Source organism: Capsicum annuum, chromosome 3, assembly GCF_002878395.1.
Source record: "Capsicum annuum cultivar UCD-10X-F1 chromosome 3, UCD10Xv1.1, whole genome shotgun sequence".
In the NCBI taxonomy this organism is placed as follows: domain Eukaryota; kingdom Viridiplantae; phylum Streptophyta; class Magnoliopsida; order Solanales; family Solanaceae; genus Capsicum; species Capsicum annuum.
Window position 1 is genome coordinate 240959321 of NC_061113.1, and position 21206 is coordinate 240980526.

Below are 21206 nucleotides of genomic sequence, written 5' to 3' on the forward strand. Positions count from 1 at the left end.
GAGACTTGTAACCCCAACACTCGACCAACAACAACATATCTAAAATAAGCAAAGTTTTAAATGGTCGAGTCAAACATTAAAATCGAGAGTGAGGTGATTTTTCATGTGGACGCTGATGTGGACTAGCCATGTGGCTTTTTTTTCTACATGGCGTGCTTGGTGCCCTTCCGTTAGAGAAAGGAGTATTTTTTATCAAAAAATTTAATTGAGGGGTATTTTTGAGTAAAAAGTTAACAGTGGATATTTTTGCTCTATTTTAAATAGTTCAGAAGTATTTTTGATCCTTTTCCGTTAAAACAATAATAGTGAAAAAATTTTATTTTTATAAATAAGAAATGTTAAAGCTCATTTTCTTTTATTTAAAATTGTAAATGATCATAGGAGAATATTTTCTCATATACTACCAGCCTCATTATGAAAGATAATTGTTTTAATTTACTTGACAAATTTGTAAAATCAAGAGGAGTTTATTATTTTCTTTTAATATTATTGATATCATTAAATGATTATATAAAATATTATTAGTTAAATTTAAATTTTTAAAATATAATTAATAAAATTAATTTAATAATAAATTTTTAATAAATATTTTTTCAAAACGACTATTAAGTCAATATGAATCAAATCATATAAAATAAAGTAGTATAAAAAATTGTCACAAGAAATGTAATGTAGCACTAGTGGAAAATAGGGTCCATCCAGCACCACTGGGAAATAGCATTCCTTGAAAGAAATTTATTGCAACACCATTGGAAAAAGCATTCCTTCTAGCACATCAACTTTAAGTTTGGACACAAACCTATCCAAAGTTAAAAAACTATTCCGTTCATTTCAAAATAGTTGATTGTTATTAATTTGATATTTTTCTTTAAAAAAAATATTTATTTTGTCAAATAAATTTTATTAATTATATTTTAAAAATATAAATTTAAATATATATATTTTATATAATTATTCAATAATAGAATGAATATTAAAAGAACATATTATAAATATACTCTAATTTTAAAAATAGAGAAATAAATTGAAACTAAAACAAAACCCACGAAGTATTACATTTACGTCAGACTTTGTTGTCCCTGCTCAATAACTTCTGATGTTGTCCCGTACGCTTTTTTTGAGGTAGCATTTGATAAAGAAATTGAAAAGGATCTTTTGTAAGAAAAAATTTTCCAAATTTTTTTCACTTTATTAAAGTTATGATATTTGTTCATAAAAATTACAAAATTATCTTCAATTTTGGTTCAATTCTATTGCCTATGGTATCTAATGTCCAGACTACTATGTTGCTGGATGTTTCGTTTTACGAGCAGAAATTGAATAGATCTTGTGACAGTTGGTTGTATGTTAGTAGATAAATTAATAGTTGGGTGATTTTGATAGTAGCATAAAATCATATTTAAAAAAAAATAAAATTCAAAAGTCTAAAAAAATCTTTCAAAAAGACTTGATCAAACCCAACTTCAACTTAAATTTTTTTTTTAGTTTTCATGGCCAAACGCCAACTAAATAAAACATTGGTTTTTACTTGCAGTTTTCTTTTATTTTTTTGACCAAACGGAAAAGAGAAGTGAATTTTCAATTTTTGCGTTGGCAATTCTTTGAAAATGTCTATGCAAAAATCTGGAATCTTGGCATCTTTGGGTAGAGGGATGAGTCCATTACAATCTTTGGGTGATTTGCATACAAAACAATTCCAACTTCAACAAAGAAAAGGTGTGCATATCACAGAGAAAGAGAAGAACAAATAAAAATGGTTAGATTGAGCTATTTACATGTTCATGCATCTTCAGTGAGGATAGTATTACACCATCAACTATATCATACCCAATTCTAACCTACTACAACAATTCTGTCCTACCAAAATGGATCCTATCTTGTAAAAAGAAAATTACTGCTTCAAAACAGCAATCCCTCATATATCATCAGGTTCTCTCACTTTTGACCATTTATTCATTCAAAACACTTGGATGCATAAAACAAAATTTCTTACACTGACGTAAATGCTGTCCATCTACTCCTTGTTTTCAAGTAACTCTCTGCAGAACAAAAGTCCGCTTAAGAGGAGGAAGGCAATCAGTACCGAGAGAACTCTTTAACTACAGACTACAGTAGCCAGTAGGAGATGATAAAATCAAGATCATATCTAAATGGAGATTCAAAAACTAGAGATCACCTGGACACCAATGTACTATTTCCACCACATGTTGAGGAGTCCATCTGCAAAAGATTTTAGATTTTTCCACATGGATGGTTTACTTTCCGCTTGTGTATCAGCCTCACGCTCATTGGATAATTCCCTATGTCAAGCTAGTTCACGTCAGATAAGGTGCAAACATACTCATCAGGTAAATGATTCTAAATGAGAACCAGTAAACTAAGGCAGGATTGGAGACCTCTCAATGTCTGTTGATCTATCAAATGCAGGCATAAGCAAAAACGGATGCTGTAAGCTAAGAACAGCAGTGTTCCAAGTTTAACTACATTGAACAGATATAATTTTGCACTTCTCGACAAATCTCAATTGTTTTATTATTCTAAGCGGGTATTCAATTTTGGCTAACGAAGAACTTGTTATGCTTAAATATTGGGATAGGAATTCCTATATAACTTAACTGACATATTAAAAGCTTTTTTAGTAACTGATTTATGTCGTTCTGGCCCTCCTTAGTATTATCACCTGGTAGACAGTTGATTGGGATAGAAAATCTCAGAAGAATTAAGCTCGAATAAATTTCCTGGGATCCTCTTCCTTTTGAACTACAAACATGGGAATCATTGACCGATCTGGCCTATTCTTCCAAAGATGTTTCTACGAGATCCGTATCTACCAAATTTTAACTAGATCGAAATGGTATCCCTCAAATCCTATACTCATTCGTGTTTCACTTGTGTTCATGACATCCATTGCTTCTGTTCTAAGTTGACGAAATGTGATTGCAAAGACAAACCACCATGTCAATCAATTTTAGCCCAAATTGGCAAATTTGATGCTTTGAGATAATCAACTTTTTCATTATTTGCTCGTCTGGTTATGGATCTGACAACTTATGTAATACTGTAACATATTAAAATGATACTTCAAAAGGAAAGATGACAAGTCCAATTTGGGGCAAGTCTTAGTCCAATATCATTGCTAATGAAGATTTTGATTTTTTTTTTTTGGGTGGCAGGTGGGAGGGTGGGAGTGGGGATGAGGATGGGGGATCTTCTAGTGAGCCTGAGACAAGACATACTCATCCTTCAAAAAATCAACATAGATAACCACGTTACCTTGTAGGCTTTTCCGGTTCAGGTGAATGTTTTGGCTCATCCATCTGCTTCAGGCCATCAAATTTGAAATCTTCCATAGGGGAATCTTTCTGTTTTATATTATTCTCAGGTTCCTTGGAACGCGAAAAAGATTCTAGCTCCGATTCAAAAACTTGTGCAGCAGCATTTTTATTATCCTGCATTAGAAACTTAATTATTTCACCACATGCAACATACAAGTGAAAATTGGGGAAATGTAAAAAAATCAGATTCAAGAACTCTAGATAGTAAGATAGCTTGGAATGTCTTTTTTCTTTTTAAAGGCCCGATTCTATGGAGTCCTTATAAGAGGATTCAAAAGCCTATAGAAAAAATTAGCATATGGCGGATAATGATTGCATCATTGAACATCTTACGATCACTATAAATTCAAAGTCAAGAACTGTCATCATGGTCAAAAATAGTGGTAAATCTGCAATAACTCAGACGAACTCAAAGACCGTTTAGTGATTTTCTAGTCTTCCTCTAATTTCAATCCAGTTCACAAGAATCATAGTCGATAACCTTGATGAAATTTTTCTAATCAGTAATAAACTCGATGAATTCTTTTTGATTCAAAGCCAGAATCTTGCAGAAAAAAGGTCAAGTGCATACTTACACTTCCAGAAATTCTTGAAATCTGCAACAAAGTCTGCTCTACTGCTATTGGAGTTTGTAGCTTTGCCTCTGCCTCACGGTTGCTATTAATATCCCCACCTTCCACCCCACTTCTGGTTAATGATTGAGTTTCTTGAGATATGACTTCATCAACTGTTTGTCGATCACTTGGGATTTCTTTGAGTTCATGTGAGGGCTTCCATTTCTGATTGAATTCTTTTTCAAATAAACTCTCATTGGTTAACTGACCATCTAAGCATTCTTCATGTTCGAGAGCAGTTGCACTGTTTGAAGTCTGTTCAACCTTTCTCAGTACATTGTCCTTCCTAACTGTAGCTTTTCTTGTGGAAGCTTCTTTAACAACAGTGTCTTTATCTACTGGCATTTTAGCATTGTATTGCAATTCTTCGACAATCTTCTTGATAGTGTAAAATGAGCCACCAACTTCTCTCATTGCCACCTTAGTAGATGGAAATTTTCCACCATTCATGGCTCTATATCTGCAAAATGGATAAAAGATGATTAGCTGACCTTAAAATTCAAAACTCCACTGTAAATCCTGCCAACCAAATTAAGGACCTGCTTCAATGCTCATACATTAGCTATATAAGCATTCACTCTTTGCTTTATACTGGAGACGTGCAGCTTGGCGATGCCATGTAAAGGTGGTGTAAAGGAACAGATATAGACCAAACTAGTAGTCTGATTGACATAAAAGCTATACCAAAAGGAAGTATGGTCATCGGTCAGGACTATAGACAATTTTATACCAGTCGAGTCCAGAAAAGATACAACTAATCTCCCATTCCCGCAGTCGAGAGACTTTAATAACTATAGCATGCCAGATATCTCTACACATACAGTTACCAGATTCTCTACACATACAGATCCTGGATAACATCCTTATTGACAACCAGGGTTACTTCCCAAATAAATTTCAACTCAGATCAGACACAGGTTTGAAGACTTAAAATACTAAGGATTCTGCAATCCAGACACAACAATACCTTTAGGGAACTCCTAAAGGGCATCCAGAATCTCTATTATCATTGAAAAATATAAAACGGGTCTTACACAGTAACACTGACAAAGAAGATAATATATATAGTATCCCTCATCTTTCTGCACTACCACTAGAGGTTTTCTCCTACTTATGAGTAAATAGAAGAAAATTTAATCAAAGAACACTCCAAAGTGAACAATAGACCTAAGAGAATAAGGGTAACATATTCTTGTTGATTAGCAGCACCTTCCAAAAATAAAAACTCACTTTGCACAAGGAAAGTCATTTCGACTTCTACAAATCTGCCCCTAAGATTACCAATTCACTTGGCCATACTCCTATATTGAAGCTTTCAAACATCAACCAAATAACCAATTCAAGAACACTTTTTTTTTTTGCTTATCATCAATTCCATCAGTATGACAATAAGTTCACTAGTCCACTTACACAACATTTACTCAAAGATCATGAGCAAGCTGAAGATACAATAATATGGATGGTTGTTACAACTGGCTCAACTTTTAAAAGCAAAACAGGGATCCCTACTTTGGTTTAGCAAATTCAAACATTAAATGTCCCCTCCTATAGATAGTGCGTGCCTTTAGAAAGATAAGGACACTTGGAAAGCTGGCGCTAGTTTTCAGGACAAGGTAGTTCCAAGAACATGAAAGATCTTGGCCATGAACTCCCAGCTTCTGATCAATGGAAAGTGAGAAGGGATCTCATAAGTGTGGACCAATGAAGAGAAAAAGAGCATACAACCATTAAAACTCTACCAAGTCATTGATATAGTATTCAAAAGGGTCATATAACATGTTTTTGCAGCCAAATTTAGAAGTAGGACTTGAAAAATGCCAGGGAAATTCTTTTTATGAAGTATCCAGGGGGAGAGATACAATTGAGAACAATGATTTCCAATAAAACACGTGTACTAAGTGCAATACTTGGATACATGATAAGTAACACAAATTGTTCACTTGAGAGGGGGACGGGAAGGGAAAATATCCAACAAGAAGCAAACATTGCCCACCATATTCAGGAACCCTAATAGTACCTCACGTTTTTCCTCTAAAATTAGTCAATTATCAACCAACGAATTGAACAAAACTGATGAAACTTCATTTGTAAAAGATGAAGTTGAAGAGCATGATTTGACATCCCATAATAATGAGTAAAAACTAGGACAGAATCCAATATCCACTTTTATATTGCCTCCATAAATTTGCATATATGGAACTTTGTTATCCTCCTTCACTCTCTAACGTAAATGTGATGAAATTTAGAGAATTCTTTATGCCATTTTCGCTCCCTTTGCATCAGTCTTCCGAAACGCATCAAGGGTTGCATTTGGAAATAGAAATCTCCAGCAAAATCTCTGGCATACAACTTAAATAATTTATAGCACCAAACTCCATAACATATCAAATACTTGACAGTAATATGAAAAGTTAGTCAGGAATGCATTGCTGCTACTTAGTATCAAGTCGTAAAACCGAAACACTCCTCTCTACTATCTATGCTGAGTAACAAAAACAGTTATTATGCCTCAATCACACATTAGTTGTGATCAGTATATGCATTCTCAAAATTCATGCCAATGGAAAGGTATCATTGCAATGCGGACAGATTTCTCCAAAGATGCTGACCAGCTACTTTGCAGAGTTACCAGTCAGCTGTGGAGCATGTTCTAGACCATGCCTAATACATATTGAGCTCATAAAATGCTGGAACAACGAGGGGCCATCCAAGAAATCACAAAAGACTTGGGAATATCATTCCTCAAGCCATTCATGTTTGGATTGAAAGAAACGGATTGTTTTGAAGGCCACACGAGCAATACACATACCCTTAAACAAGTTTTTATTTTTTGCAAGATTTTTGATGCAACCTGATCACTGTACAAGATGTTGAAGCATACTAAGATACAATAGGGGATCTGCACAATCTGTCTCTATCTGGCTTAGTTCCAATTATAAAATCTTCGATTACTATCAATAACAAGAAAATCTCTATGGATTCGAAATATAATATTTCATATTTAGGTGCACCTAATCGTTACTATTATGTTAATTCACTTTTAGTAAGCTTGTGGCCTAATTTTGAATTTGTACAGTCAAATTAGTGCCACAACAGAGTTGCTCCGTTGTTGATTTTCCGTCACATGTCCGAGAAGCGGAAAACAACATTTTTGCAAATCATGAAAAAAGAAAATACATGAAGGGACGTCTTGGAGTAACTGGTAAAGTTGCTCCCATGTGACCAGGAGGTCACGGGTTCAAGCCTCGGAAACAGCTTCTGGCAGAAATGCAAGGTAAGTCTGCGTATGATACACCCTTGTGGTGGGGCCCTTCTTCGGACCCTGCACACAGCAGGAGCTTTAGAGTACCGGGCTGCCCCTTTTTTAAATGAACAAACAAAATACACACTTGATTAGGACTCAACAATTACTGCATCCATAAGGGCAGCCAGGGTCCGGGGAAAGAACATAAGAGTTTATTGTACGCAGTCTTACCTTGAATTTTGCAAGAGGCTGTTTACACATCTTGAACCCGTGACCTCCTGGTCTATGGCAACAACTTTACCAGATACTCCAGAGACTCAAGTCACTCAACAATTACATCATCAGTCAAACACAAACATAAGAAGCAAAAAGTCAACCTAAAAAAGAGGGGAAAACGATACACTACTTGTTAACAAAAGCTTCCGCCATTGCTCTTCTTTCTTCAATGGACACCCTTTTCCCTTTACTCTTATCTTCGGCTGAATCAGAGGGAACGGTGGCCGCAAATGACTTGCCACGGCGCTGAATATTCAACCCACTGGCTGAATTTGAAGCATCACCAAATACTGTCATACACATCACATTCAACATGCATTTCAACATCACAAAATACTACTACTTCTTTCTACACAAAGAATTAACAAAAATTACTTTGTGAAACAAACCTCGCTTGGAAACAGTAACAGAGAGCCGCCGGACAATCTGCATACCCAAAAATTCTTCCGTAATACTAATATTGTTTCTGTATTTGAAGTGTGAGCTTTGGTGTTGGAGGGTTTAAGGATCCAAAACTACTTATGTTTTTTTTTTTCATTTTGGGGACTGAGGTTTAAGACCACTTTTGAAATAATAAGGGTGTGTTTGGTAAGAAGGAAAATATATTTTTTGGAAAAAAAATGAAAATTTCTCATTTATTTTTTAGTGTTTGAAAAGTAAATTCAAAAAATATATTTTCAACAGTATTTATAGTACTTAATTTAGTAAAAATTTATAGAGGTGGAGGTCGTGATGGGGTGTGGGGCCTTGGGGGTTGGAGACATTGGATGGGCAGGAGAATACAATAAAATGTCACTTATAAAATTTCTTTATTAAAATGTTTTCTAGTTTTTAAAGAACTCATTTCTAATGAAAATGTTTTTTAAAAATTTTGTCCTGTAAAATATAAAAAAATAAAAGAAAATAATTTTTTGAAAGTATTTTCCTCTGTAGCAAACACACCCTAAGGGTCCGCTTTTATTTTTCTCTCCCTTTCTTGTGTACTCTAGTAAATTTCTAGTAAAAACTATTTTCCAAATTAAGTCTTTTTTTAATTTTCAACAAAAAAAGGGTCTTTTTTTAAGGGTATGTTTGGTTTTAGTTTGAATTTTTTTTTTTTCATATTTGATTAATGAAAATATTTCATTTAAAAAATATAGTAATAACTACATATTCAGTATATATTTATAAGTAGAGTTTGAAAGGATAGAATAAATGTCATCTTACCGTGTCTTGTGAGTACGGAGGTTGTTTTCCATAGACCCTCAAAGTAAAGCATATCAAATCACATATAAAGAGCCCGTTTGGATAGGATTAAAATCTGATCAAACTAGCTTTTAATCTTTTTTTTTTAGCTTTTTAAGGTATTTGATAAAATAAAAAAGTGCTTAAAAAGGCTAAAAATTGATTAAAAAAATGAGAAGTTGGGTATCCCAATTTTTTACTTTTTAAATTAAAATTCTTTTAGGTTTAACCAAAATATTTACTTTTTTATCTCTTATGTTTTTCTCTAATTCCAACAATATCCTAATCTTGTAGCCCTTAATATATAATTTTTTTTTTCATTTTTTCTTTGCCGCTTCGCTTCATCTCTTCCCTCCAATTTTCTCTTCATCTTTCTTCTTTGTTTTCATCGAATCCTTCATTACATCAGATATTTGTTCAAAAATTTTATTTTAAATTTAAAAATTATAAATAATTCAACTTATTTATTGTGTTAACAACTTTAAGGACATTTAAGTCATTTTAACAATTAAAAAATGTTGAACATCATTTGTTTACCAAACACATCAACTTTTTTTCAGTTTGAGCACTTCTATTCAAACACTTATCTGCTTAATTTATAAACACTTATTTTAAGCTTTTAATCATTTAAGCTAAAAAGCTATTTTTTTAATCCTATCCAAATGGGCTCAAAATGGTGTTACGTGTACAAGTGACATGTTCCGACCAATCAAATATCTCATGTTACTCTAATTTAATTGGTTGAAAGAAGTTCGTCTTTGCTACAACTCTTCCATCCTATAATTATAAATAGGGGTCTTCATATTTCAAAAAAGCTAAATCATAATTTTAAGAAGAAGCCAAAAAAAAAACTCGTAGATCAAAAATTACTGTAGATTTTTTTTTACAAGCTACAAGTTTGAGCAACTAAGTTCAATACAAGTTAAAGATCAAAATCACCAGATGTTAGATCAAACTCAAAAATCCTTAAATTTAAGTACAAGTCAAGATGAAGTTCATCAAATCCACGATTCAAAGGCCTTTGAATTTATTTTTGAGGAAAAAATAGTAATTATTATGATTTTTTCTATCTTTGATATAATTTTTCTCGAAGCAAATTTTACTATCTAGACACCTATTATCCTATAAACTCTGAAACAATTAAGTGAGTTTGTTTTAAAAAGATTAATAAAATGAAAATGTTATGAAATATAAATGTAGAAAAGAAGAAGAATGGAGAGAGTAATTCTTATTTCTCCTGAAGGATAAATTAAAATAAAGGAAAACTTCTTTATTTATAGGAGAAAGCTAACGTTTGTAACTTTTTCATAAATAGGCATACACAATATATGGTAAAGTAGGTATTCATTATATGTAGTAAAGTAAATATTCACTATATATGGTACATTTATAATACTCTCTCTTGAATGTCATAATGTGTCTCGTTAGAACCTTACTAGAAAAAATGTCTAATTGATAGATAATGTGCCTCGTTAAAATCTTACTAGAAAAAATTCAATGGGAAAAAAATCTAGTGAAGAAAAAAGAGTACATATCTCTAACAATACGCATATATGTTGCCTCATTAAAAACCTTACAAGGAAAATCCAGTTGGACAAAACCTCGAAAGGGAAAAAAAGTACAACGCGTATTAACTCATCCTAAATGAGAATATCCTTGAACCTTTGCATCCCGATCTTGTGCATCATCTTCTTGAAAGTTGCAGTTGGAAGAAACTTGGTAAATAAATCAGTCATATTATCACTTGAACGAATTTGTTGCACGTTAATATCATCATTCTTTTGTAGCTCATGTGTATAGAAAAACCTTGATGAAGTGTGCTTCGTTCTATCTCCTTTTATGAATCCTCCCTTAAGATGTGTTATACATGCTGCATTATCTCTGTATAAAATTGTGGGTAGATTGTCATATTTCACAACACATTTTTCTCAAATGAGATGTATCATGGACCTCAACCATACACATTCTCGGCTTGCTTCATGAATAGCTATTATCCCAGCATAATTCGATGAAGTGACTACGATAGAATGCTTTGTATATCTCCAAGATATGACAGTACCACCACATATGAACACATAGCTTGTTTGAGACCAAACTTTATGCGGGTCAAATAAGTTTCCAACATCAGCATGACCAATAAGATCGGGACTGCAATCTTTAGAATAAAACAAACTCATGTGTTTTATCCCATTCTGATGTCTCCTAGTAGGAGCAGAAATATACCTTACTAATAAATTGACTGAAAAAGTTATATCAGGCCTTGTAATATTTGTAAGATACATGGTGCACCACTTGCACTAAGATATGGTACTTCATAACCAATCTAATTCGATATATTTCTCATTTCAATAAATAATCTATTGTTTTGAAAACTCTCCAAGAGTATCAACAATTTTCAAGCTATAAGCTTATACAATAAAATGATTATCAATAAGTTTCCCAGAAACTTTTATATTTTGAATCCTTAAAGAAGTTTTTATATAAATTTTGTCAAGTGACAATATTCAACATTTCATGTGTGACATCTTTAAGTGTCTGGACTGCAAATCAAATAAAATTTAAGCATACCAAGATGCACCTTTTCGTGTCACTTGAAAAATGTTTCTATGTTAGTATGCTTAAATAAACGTAGAATTCAGATTCTTGTAATCTTTTACAGTATTGCGCCAATATTGTATCAAAGATATCATCGACGATTTCTCATTTTGTATCGATTCACAATACGACATAACATTTTGAGATCTCATTACTTCTTTATTTTCAGGTACCTGAACCTCTCATAAGGTTTCATGAAATGTGTTATGTCGTAGGCTCTTCAAGAGCACATTGTCTTCTTATTATGATTATTTGCTCCTTATCCTTTTCAAGGATTATTTAATTTGGAACCGATTGGTCTACCACGCTTCACGCATGCATAAATTTTGTCCTTTAGGGACACAAAATAGGAGCATTTGCATCTTAAATATGAGATGTTTTCGGCATTTGACTTGAATTGTCTTTTGAATGGGAATCTGATGATAATTCGTAACATATTTCTTAGCTGCTTATAATCTCCCTCTTATGTTAGAAAAACTAACATACATCCTCCATCTTATTTGAGGAATCCATCTTTGTATATCATGGTACATTCATTAATCATATATCATACATCAACTATAAGATGAAATAATTGGTTCGTGGTCTTGAACCAATTGAGAGGAAAGAAATAATCATAATTTATTGATCTAATACATACAAGTTCTATTGTATGCAACATATCATATTTCAGATCAACACATGAAGTTTTGTTCTCATTAATAGTGGTTTAGCTATTTATCGAAGGCATTCAATACCAAACCGATATTATTAAGATGAATAATTTGTATTACACAATCTGAAAATTATGCTCTTAACTCAATTTTATTGAGTAAGTAACTTTATGAATGTCACAATAAACTCACATGTGATCATCTTATATTGATGCGTCTTAATAGATCACATGCCAGGTGAACGGACCCATATTCACCTTTTATACTTTTCAAATTATGAGGGATGAAATCCCAACATTAGTTGGTCCAACAAACTTATCATGAGAACACACAACATTAAAAGTTAATGAAGAATTTTCTAATTCTTCAATATTTGTTTAATAATCAGTATGTACATCTTTGGAATGTCGCAATCGTTCATGTTAATTTATGAATTTTTATTCTAGCAAACTCCAAGTTTACCATGACATGTACCTTTTACTTTAGTAAATTTCAAATTTACTATTACATGAATAAATTTAAGATTTACTACTTTAGAAGTAGATTTTAAAATAACTCTTTTTAATTATTCAGCCTCCTCAATTATTCAGCCTTTTTCGGAGGTGAGTTGTGATATCATCACAATCAAGTGCATGTTTGCATTAATAAGCTTCTCATTCCCCGAAAATAGAATATAATCGTGCCCTAAGTCTATCAAATTTTGATAGCTTATAACCTCTTTCATGATATTACTACTTCAGGAGCAAATCGAGACATAAATATGATAGAGAGAATTTCTCTATATTGCTACCGCATTCACTTTAAGAATTGAGCAAACTGTCATCTTTCAGACTTATCATATATTGCTATCATATTCACTTCTTGGAATGGAGCACAGTCAATAGACAAGTTTCATGACTTTTCATCAAAAACACATTATTTTGCCTTAGCTAGCATAATATCATCAATATGGCGCATTGAGATTCAAACTCAACGTCTTACCCATATAAATGCATATATAAAGATATTTTTAGGCATAAATCAATGGGACTTGAACCCCAACATATTATCGTCCCTTTTGATAATATTGTTCTTGGGGAATAAATTTAAAACACAAATGGTTCCAAAGCAATTATTTTTCCTCAAATTCAATAATAATAGTATATTATTAGTAGCAAAAGACAGATAACATAAGGAATTACTAACCTTGAAATTACCTTTGGATTTATAATCTCACCTTGTTTGGCAGAGTCTTGTGTTGATAACGTGTTATGAAATACAAATGCAGAGAATAAGAAGAATGGAGTGAGAATAGAGAGAGTAATTCTTATTTCTCTTGAAGGATGAATTACAACGAAGGAAACCCCTTTATTTATAGGGAAAACTAACCTTGAGGTTTGTAACTTTTTCATAAACAGACATACACAATATATGGTAAAGTAGGTATTCACTTATCACAGATAAAGTAAACATTCACTATATATATATATATATATATATATATATATATGATACATTTAAATAAGTAGTTGTTTAATTTACTGCATTAAAGAATACTCATTTCTCTTCCTTCCAGACTTTCTGCTTGGAACTAATTTACTAGATATCTCATTCAATCTTTGGTATTCCTTTTGAAGTTTGATTCATTTTAATTCATTAGAGCCACTTTTTGCTATTGGTATACCAATAGCAATAGCAATAGCAATAGCAATCTTTGGCATTCCTTTTGGTATACCGCAATAATATTTTGCTAATCAAATACCAAAAATTGTTTGTGAAACTGCCAAGATATATAGATAGCCACTTTTTGCAAAAGAAAATTGTGTTTATGTACTCTAGTCTAGACCCTCAAATGAGAATATTGGTACAAAATTCTTAGTCGCCAACCACAATAGGAAAAAAATGAACCTATTTGGTAATGGTATCATTTGACTAATTCCCCTTAATTAAAGTAAATACTAATGATTAATTCCATTGACACACTGCAAAGTCTCAACTCTACACCGAATTTTAGAGAAACAAAAGGTCAAAAATAGGAAGGAAAAATTTTCATTTTTCAACAATATTTTGTTACAACTGCTGCCAACTCTAATCACTCTCATTGAAATCAACATCATCTCCCAATGTATATTATCATATATGCAAAATATTATAATATGGCATAGTATAGCATATATCCTAAGAAAAAAAATATATCCTATAAATGAATATGATAAAGACTTCCCTAAGTTTTTTTTTTTTTTTTTTTTTTAAATATAAGCTTTCAACAACCCATAATTATTGCGGGCCAATGATCAACAAAGTAATAGAGAAACACAAGATCTCATATTCAAATTTTAGTAGTGGCAAAAAGATACCAAGTGATTTCTTTTAGCTTGTCTTTTAACTCATGATGGTAGAGATATTCGATACCTATACTCACTGAAGTCAAACGGAATAATTAAATTGCACGCAAGCTAATTTGGCCTCATGTGAAGTTTCTTTTCATCTGTCTTGAGTCATACCAAACAGAGTTACATGATACTTATACTCATTGATGATAATAGGAATCTGATAAAATAATCGATATTTTTGAAGTCATGGTTAGAGTTATCCGATATCTATGGCCACTGAAGTCAGATGGAATAATCAAAGTGCATGCAAGCTCACTTGACACCATGTGAAGTTTCTTTTCATCCGTCCTAAGTAGTGATAAAGAGAGTTACATGATATATCAACACTCATTGAAGATAACAGGAATTTGATAAAATAATCGAGATGCATGCAAACTGACTCTGACAGTCGACACTTTTATTATATAATTTTTTTCCTAATTATCATGCATAGTTCAATTCCTCACCCCAAACATCCTGCTACTCCTACCAACTAAGAAAACAACAAAGACAAACTTTGACAAACATCGTGTTTGTACATGTCTTGTTTTATACTTAAAATAAATCATATTCTTTGTTGTGTCCGCTTTCACGTCTTCGTTTGGGAATCTTTAGCAGCTTTGTTTTGCCTTATCAACAACGTCAAAGCTATCTAAAATAATACCCCCTACACACATATTATACAAAAACAACTTTGTAATGGACATCACTATTGGTGAATTTTGATGCGTTTGACATTGTTTGAATTATACTTCCCATGGCCCATACTCAATTTCACTTCACCTACTACTACAATTGGTAAATTCTCAGGTCAGCCATTGTTACTTATCTATTAGTCCTCAGAGTCGAGGCTGCCACGACCAGAATGAGAGAATTCTCTCATTTATCGCGTAGGACGATCTTAATTTTCGCATTGTTTCTGGTGGTGGAATCAGCTGAGATCAGTGAATTTTACCCAAGTGAAAGAGATGCTTTGTTGCAGCTTAGAGATGGTGTGAATTCAAGTGTTCTTGATTTGCATAAACATTGGACAGGGCCACCTTGTTACAAGAACCAGAGCAAATGGGCTGGAATTTCTTGTTCTGATGGGCATGTAACTGCACTTGTTTTAGAAGGATTTCAGTTAACTGGTTCACTTCCACCAACATTCTTGGAGAACATAACTAACTTGACGAAAATCAGCTTTCGAAACAATTCATTGTATGGTCATGTTCCCAATCTCACAGGACTAGCTTACCTAGAATCTGTGTTTCTTTCAGACAATCGATTCTCGGGCTTGATTCCATATGGTTACATTGAGCTGCAGAAACTGAGAGAATTGGAGCTCCAGGGGAATGTACTTGAAGGTTCAATTCCACCTTTTGATCAACAGACTTTGATTGCGTTCAATGTGTCTTCGAATAAACTAGAAGGACCAATCCCTGAAACACCTGTCCTGAAGAGATTTCCGAAGAGCTGTTATGGGGATAACGCGAATTTGTGTGGTGAGGTTCTAGGAATACCTTGTTCAACACCACCTGCAAATCCACCTAAAGCACCAGGTGAAAAGAAAAGGAATGGACTTAAAGTATGGAGTATTGCTTTGATAGCAGCAGGAGGAGCAGCACTTGTCTTTGTTTCAATCATGTCCATTTTATTATGTTATTTTAGAAGATCTAAAAGAAAGGAAACACTAGAAGAAGACAAACAAGGTAAGATTTATAATATCATCTTATCTTATCCTAGCTTAGTGCCAGTTATTCTATGGAAAGATTATTACCTGGATTGAATTAGATGAGGAGGTTATCTTGTGTAGGGCTGTTTTTGTGATGCTAAAAGAGACAGGAGCGCGCAAGTTGGCTGTCATTGAGATACATTTTTCCAGATGTAGCATATGAGTTTTTCTTTTTCAAAATAGTTAACAACACGGACACTTGATGGTATGGACTATGTACACTTTACCCTCCCCGGACCTCACTTTGTGGGAATACACTTGGTATTGTAGTTAACAAAGCGGTTATTCAGAATCATTGGCTCCAGAATGGGGCATCTCTAGAGGCGCTAAAGATGATTATGACTGCAAAAAGGTCATTCAAAAATAGTTGGCACCAGAGGGGGGCTGATAACGATAGGAAGACAACCAATCCATATCCATTATGATGCCGAAGTCGACAATTTTTAGCTCAGTAAGACGGGATCTAGTCTCTCGGCCCTGAATTGTGGCTAAAAACAACAATAACATACCAGTATAATCCACAAGAGAGGTCTGGGAAGGGTGGGGTGTGCGCAAAACTTATCCTTACCCTTGTGGGGTAGAAAGGTTGTTTCCGATAGAATTGTGGCTATTCAACATAGGTTTAGATTAGCCAATGCAATTGGACTTAAAGATCCACAACTATTTCAGCCTTTCGATTCTCTTTTTCTCAATTCGGACATAGAGGAATACATGTGATGCTGGAACAGCTTATATTACTATTATTTCCTATTTTAACATTTCCAATTTCCCTTTTGGCAGAAAGTATTTCAACAGAGAATGTGAAAAAGAGAAGTTATTGGTTAGAGAGCAGAGAAGATCCAGTAAGAACATTGGACTTGACATTCTTTGACAAGGACATGTCAGTCTTTGACATGGATGACTTGCTAAGGGCATCAGCTGAAGTTTTAGGAAAAGGAAAGCTAAGCACAACATACAGAGCAATCTTGGAATCTGGTTCTGTTGTTGCTGTCAAAAGACTCAAAGAAATGAATTCATTGAGCAAGAGGGAATTCACCCAACAAATGCATTTGCTTGGAAAACTGAGACATGAAAACCTTGTGGAAATGATTTCCTTCTACTATTCCAAGGAGGAGAAGCTCATCGTTTATGAATACGTTCCTCAGGGCGACTTGTTCGAGCTCTTACATGGTTGGTTCACTAACTTTTTATTACTTCTAGAGAAGAGTCTAAATTTAACACCTCCCGTACGAAATATCTTAATTTTACCCTTGGAGCTCTGCTAGCGTTAAAGCAAATATGAGACGATTTGCTAGCTGCAATGTATGAATGACCTCAAGTATAATTACATGGAATAGAATTAAAATATTTCGTATAATAGAAGAATATTTTTTATCCTGTCCACCCCCTTGAGATTTAACTGTTGAAGTCTTCATATTCTAAAAGAAGATATGATTCTTGGTTTCAGAAAATAGAGGAATTGAGAGACAACCACTAAACTGGACTTCAAGAATATCCATCATAAAGGATGTAGCAAAGGGTCTAAATTTCTTGCACCAGACCTTACCAGCACAAAAAGTTCCACATGGAAACATCAGATCAAAAAATGTCCTAATCTTGCAAGACCCCCAAAGCAAGAACTACCATTCCAAGTTGACAGATTATGGATTCTTGCCTTTGTTACCGTCTAAAGAATCCTCAAGCAAATTAGCAGTTGGAAAATCTCCTGAGTTTATTCAAGGGAAAAAGCTAACAAGAAAAGCTGATATATACTGCTTTGGTATTCTTCTCTTGGAAGTGATCACTGGAAAGGTACCTGGTGAATTGTTTTCACCAGAAAATGGGGGTACTAGTATTGTTGATGATGATTTGTCAGAGTGGGTAAGGACAGTGGTGAATAATGATTGGTCAACTGATATTTTGGATGTGGAAATACTTGCACAAAAAGAAGGGTATAATGAAATGTTGAAACTTACTGAATTGGCTTTGCAGTGTACAGATGAAGCACCAGAGAAAAGGCCTAAGATGAGTGAAGTGTTTGGGAGAATTGAAGAGATTGAAGTTGAACAAAAGAGTGTTGTCACTGATGTGGAAGCTGATTCACCAGTCTCTTAGTTCAAGACTTGAAAGTTCCCTCCTAAACTGTAATCAAGCAGCAGCAACAACATACCCAGTATAATTCCAACAGGTAAGGTTCGAAAAAAGTCAAATGTACACATAGTTACTCCCTTCCCACCTATAAAGCCAACAGATGAAATCTGAAGACAATGGGCTGTACACATATCTTACGTTTACCTGACACGGTAGAGAGGCTGGTTCCTAAACTGTAATCAAGAAAGTTTGAAGTTCGATCAGGAAGAGGCTTTTAGCTCAAGAGCAGAGTTTAACTTAGTTTTAATGATATCATTCTCATTCTTTCAAGTTAAAATTCTTTGTAGATATTGATGTATTATTTCCATTATTCATCTTTTACTTGATGAAAACACCCTTTTGAAGGAGTAGCATATAGTGCAGTTTCTCTTTTCGTCATTTTTCAGTCGTTAATTTGATTAAATTCCTTTACCAAGATTTGGAAAGTGTGATTGTGCCAAGTTCAATTAAAGGAGAAAGGCGTAGTAAGTTACAACAAACGTATAATTAATCAACTGATGATGACGATCACACGATAGGAGCATTTCCTATCAAGTATTGCATTTGGATGAACATAAATAAAACGATATAGACAGTAAAAGATTTATATAGGCAACTTTGACTAGATGAGTTAAGAAGTAAAAAACTTAGGTGTATTCTCCATTTTGTACATAATGCATGTGTAGTAACTAAGAAACTTCTGAGGTGGGGCCACAATTGATTTTGGCTGCAAGCAAAGTGGATGGCGATAAAGTTAGAAAAAAGCTCAAAAAAATTCTTGAAATTTGTTTCAATTTGTGGATGAAGATGGATTTGAGATTAGCTCATACTAAGAAATAAAATAGTAGCAGATTCGAACATGGTTTTCATTTAATTCTAGTACTAGAGTATGGATGGACTTTGAACTTAGTCTTTGGGTTAAGCTTAGGTGTAAGAAGAAAACGGTGTATAATTGGATTGAAACAAAGACACCTATGTGTATACGTGTCACATTTCATGCATACTTTCACCCAAGTGTCCACTTAATTCCAAAACTCCATTTTTCTATAACACCATCTCCTTCTTGCTTAGCTTGATCATCTCTTTCTTTGAGCTCGTTCTGTCTCTCTCTCTCTCTTCATCTTTATCTTCTTGTGTGACTTCATTCACTAATATTAGTATTTCAAGAAAGTTTCATTAAGAATCTTGATTTACAGATTTGATAAGTGGTGGTACTTGAGTTGTTGAATAATATTGATTGTGAGAGCTAATTTTAATTAGTAGTATTAACTATGGCTATGCCTGCTAGGAGATATGCTTTTGGGAGGGAGGATGAAGCCACCCACCCTGATTCCCTACGAGCCACCTTGTCTGAGCTCCTCTCCACCTTCATCTTCGTTTTTGCTGGTGAAGGTTCTGTTCTTGCTATTGGTGAGTCAAGTTGCAGATATAATTAAGTAAATAAAAGTGTGTTTGCTCGTTTTAATGAGTGATTTCATCTGTGCTATGCTATCAATCATGATTTCTAACCAAAGTTGTCCAGATGCATGCATGCATGCATTGCAAACTTTTCTTTCTGTTTTGTAGCATTACTGTATGATCTGGTGCTTGCCATCTCTGACCAGCCTAGCACAGATGTTGTTTAACTATGGATATTTGTTGTGCAGATAAGTTATATCCGGATAGGGCGTTAGGAGCATCAAGACTGACAGCGATAGCGCTGGCGCATGCTTTATCGCTATTTGCAGCTGTAGCCTCTAGCCTGAACGTTTCTGGAGGACACATCAACCCAGCTGTTACCTTTGGTTCACTTGTGGGGGGAAGGATTTCTGTTGTTCGTGCTATCTATTATTGGATAGCTCAGCTTCTTGGTTCTGTTATAGCCTCTCTTTTGTTGAGGCTTGCTACTGATGGCTTTGTAATAACGAAAACCATTTTGTTTTTGTTTTTTCCAATGGGTTTGGTGCTTTACCATCTTTACATCTTGAAACTGAAGGGTGATTGTTGTTGTTTTTGGTGGTGCAGCGGCCACGGGGATTCGCGGTTGCAGCTGGAGTTGGCAACTTGAATGCACTTGTGATGGAGATAGTGATGACATTTGGACTAATGTACACGGTGTATGCAACTGCTGTTGATCCAAGGAAGGGAAGTTTGGGGACCATTGCACCTCTTGCCATTGCGTTCATAGTGGGGGCAAACGTCCTAGTGGGAGGGCCATTTGAGGGAGCATCCATGAATCCAGCTAGGGCATTCGGACCTGCTCTGGTGGGATGGAGGTGGAGGAACCATTGGATCTACTGGTTGGGACCTTTTGTAGGTGCAGCCCTGGCTGGACTTATCTACGAGTATGGGATCATACAGCACGAGACCGTTCCACGCCCCACTACCCATCAGCCCTTGGCACCAGAAGATTACTAAGGGTCCTCCGTCTGTCAATAAAAAAGGATTGTGCTTAAAACTGGAACTTTTATGTGATGTTTGTAGGCCACTCTATGGTTGCTTTTGACTTCCATCTTCTTACGTTTTATGCGTTTAATGCTTCTTTATGTAGTTACATTTTAACAAATTAAGATGATCCCCAGACCAGTAATAGCATAAATAAGGTTACTTATTATCTCTGTCTTATTTTTTACCCCTATTGGAGTTCCCATGGTTGCGTTACCGTTCTTATTCTCGTCTTGTTTATAAAATATTGTTCAAAGTTCAATCCGGAGAACCAACTAATGTAGCATTGTAGCATTTACATAGAGAAATCAATTGCGTATCGAGGAATCCATTCTGGGTTAGAACTAGAACTACCTTGTTGAGAAACAGAACTATCTCGTTACGGGACAAAGGAAGTTGGAGACATTTGAACGCATTAAGATGTCATTTTCAAATGTCCAAACTATAAATACTCTAGATGGTACAATGCAGGCAGAAAGGTACACTATTGTCTCCAAACTATGAGAACTCAAGATGGTAGAATGTAGACGAGAAACTCTAGGTACGCTACCGTATGTCCAAACTATGAGAACTCGAGACGGTATAACCTAGACAGGACCTCTAGGTGCACTATTGCATGTATAATGGAGACAGGACTGAGAACTCAAGAACCGGACCTTAAGCAAGA

The 21206-nt window shown here is 34.3% G+C and overlaps 3 protein-coding genes across 3 annotated transcripts; 2 read left to right on the plus strand and 1 right to left on the minus strand.

Annotated features, from left to right (window-relative positions):
* Positions 1-1741: 1741 nt before the first annotated feature.
* Positions 1742-8052, minus strand: LOC107862750. Its single transcript, XM_016708402.2, has 6 exons — positions 7859-8052; positions 7600-7759; positions 3911-4409; positions 3274-3449; positions 2177-2300; positions 1742-2039 (listed from the first exon to the last, which is right to left on the minus strand). The coding sequence occupies exons 1-5, from the start codon at positions 7899-7901 to the stop codon at positions 2192-2194; spliced, it is 987 nt and encodes a 328-aa protein (XP_016563888.1). The 5' UTR covers positions 7902-8052; the 3' UTR covers positions 1742-2039; positions 2177-2191.
* Positions 8053-14780: 6728 nt separating this feature from the next.
* Positions 14781-18520, plus strand: LOC107862751 (probable leucine-rich repeat receptor-like protein kinase At1g68400). Its single transcript, XM_016708403.2, has 3 exons — positions 14781-15983; positions 16787-17176; positions 17454-18520. Exons 1-3 carry the CDS (start codon positions 15158-15160, stop codon positions 18098-18100), a joined length of 1863 nt encoding a protein of 620 aa, XP_016563889.1. The 5' UTR covers positions 14781-15157; the 3' UTR covers positions 18101-18520.
* A 668-nt stretch (positions 18521-19188) lies between these two features.
* LOC107862752 (probable aquaporin TIP3-2) lies at positions 19189-20708 on the plus strand. The gene is made up of 3 exons (XM_016708404.2): positions 19189-19525; positions 19762-20012; positions 20120-20708. Exons 1-3 carry the CDS (start codon positions 19387-19389, stop codon positions 20510-20512), a joined length of 783 nt encoding a protein of 260 aa, XP_016563890.1. The 5' UTR covers positions 19189-19386; the 3' UTR covers positions 20513-20708.
* The last annotated feature ends 498 nt before the right edge of the window (positions 20709-21206 follow it).

Excerpts from the sequence above, each read along its gene's own strand:
- LOC107862750 (XM_016708402.2), bottom strand. The coding sequence starts at position 7,901 with ATGCAGATTGTCCGGCGGCTCTCTGTTACTGTTTCCAAGCGAG. Across the intron at positions 7,760-7,858 it reads TGTTACTGTTTCCAAGCGAG|TATTTGGTGATGCTTCAAAT; the intron begins GTTTGTTTCACA and ends TGTGTATGACAG. Across the intron at positions 3,450-3,910 it reads TTTCAAGAATTTCTGGAAGT|GATAATAAAAATGCTGCTGC; the intron begins GTAAGTATGCAC and ends TTTCTAATGCAG.
- LOC107862751 (XM_016708403.2), top strand. The coding sequence starts at position 15,158 with ATGAGAGAATTCTCTCATTTATCGCGTAGGACGATCTTAATTTTCGCA. Across the intron at positions 15,984-16,786 it reads ACTAGAAGAAGACAAACAAG|AAAGTATTTCAACAGAGAAT; the intron begins GTAAGATTTATA and ends CCCTTTTGGCAG. Across the intron at positions 17,177-17,453 it reads CTTGTTCGAGCTCTTACATG|AAAATAGAGGAATTGAGAGA; the intron begins GTTGGTTCACTA and ends TCTTGGTTTCAG.
- LOC107862752 (XM_016708404.2), top strand. The coding sequence starts at position 19,387 with ATGGCTATGCCTGCTAGGAGATATGCTTTTGGGAGGGAGGATGAAGCC. Across the intron at positions 19,526-19,761 it reads AGGTTCTGTTCTTGCTATTG|ATAAGTTATATCCGGATAGG; the intron begins GTGAGTCAAGTT and ends TTTGTTGTGCAG. Across the intron at positions 20,013-20,119 it reads GGCTTGCTACTGATGGCTTT|CGGCCACGGGGATTCGCGGT; the intron begins GTAATAACGAAA and ends TTGGTGGTGCAG.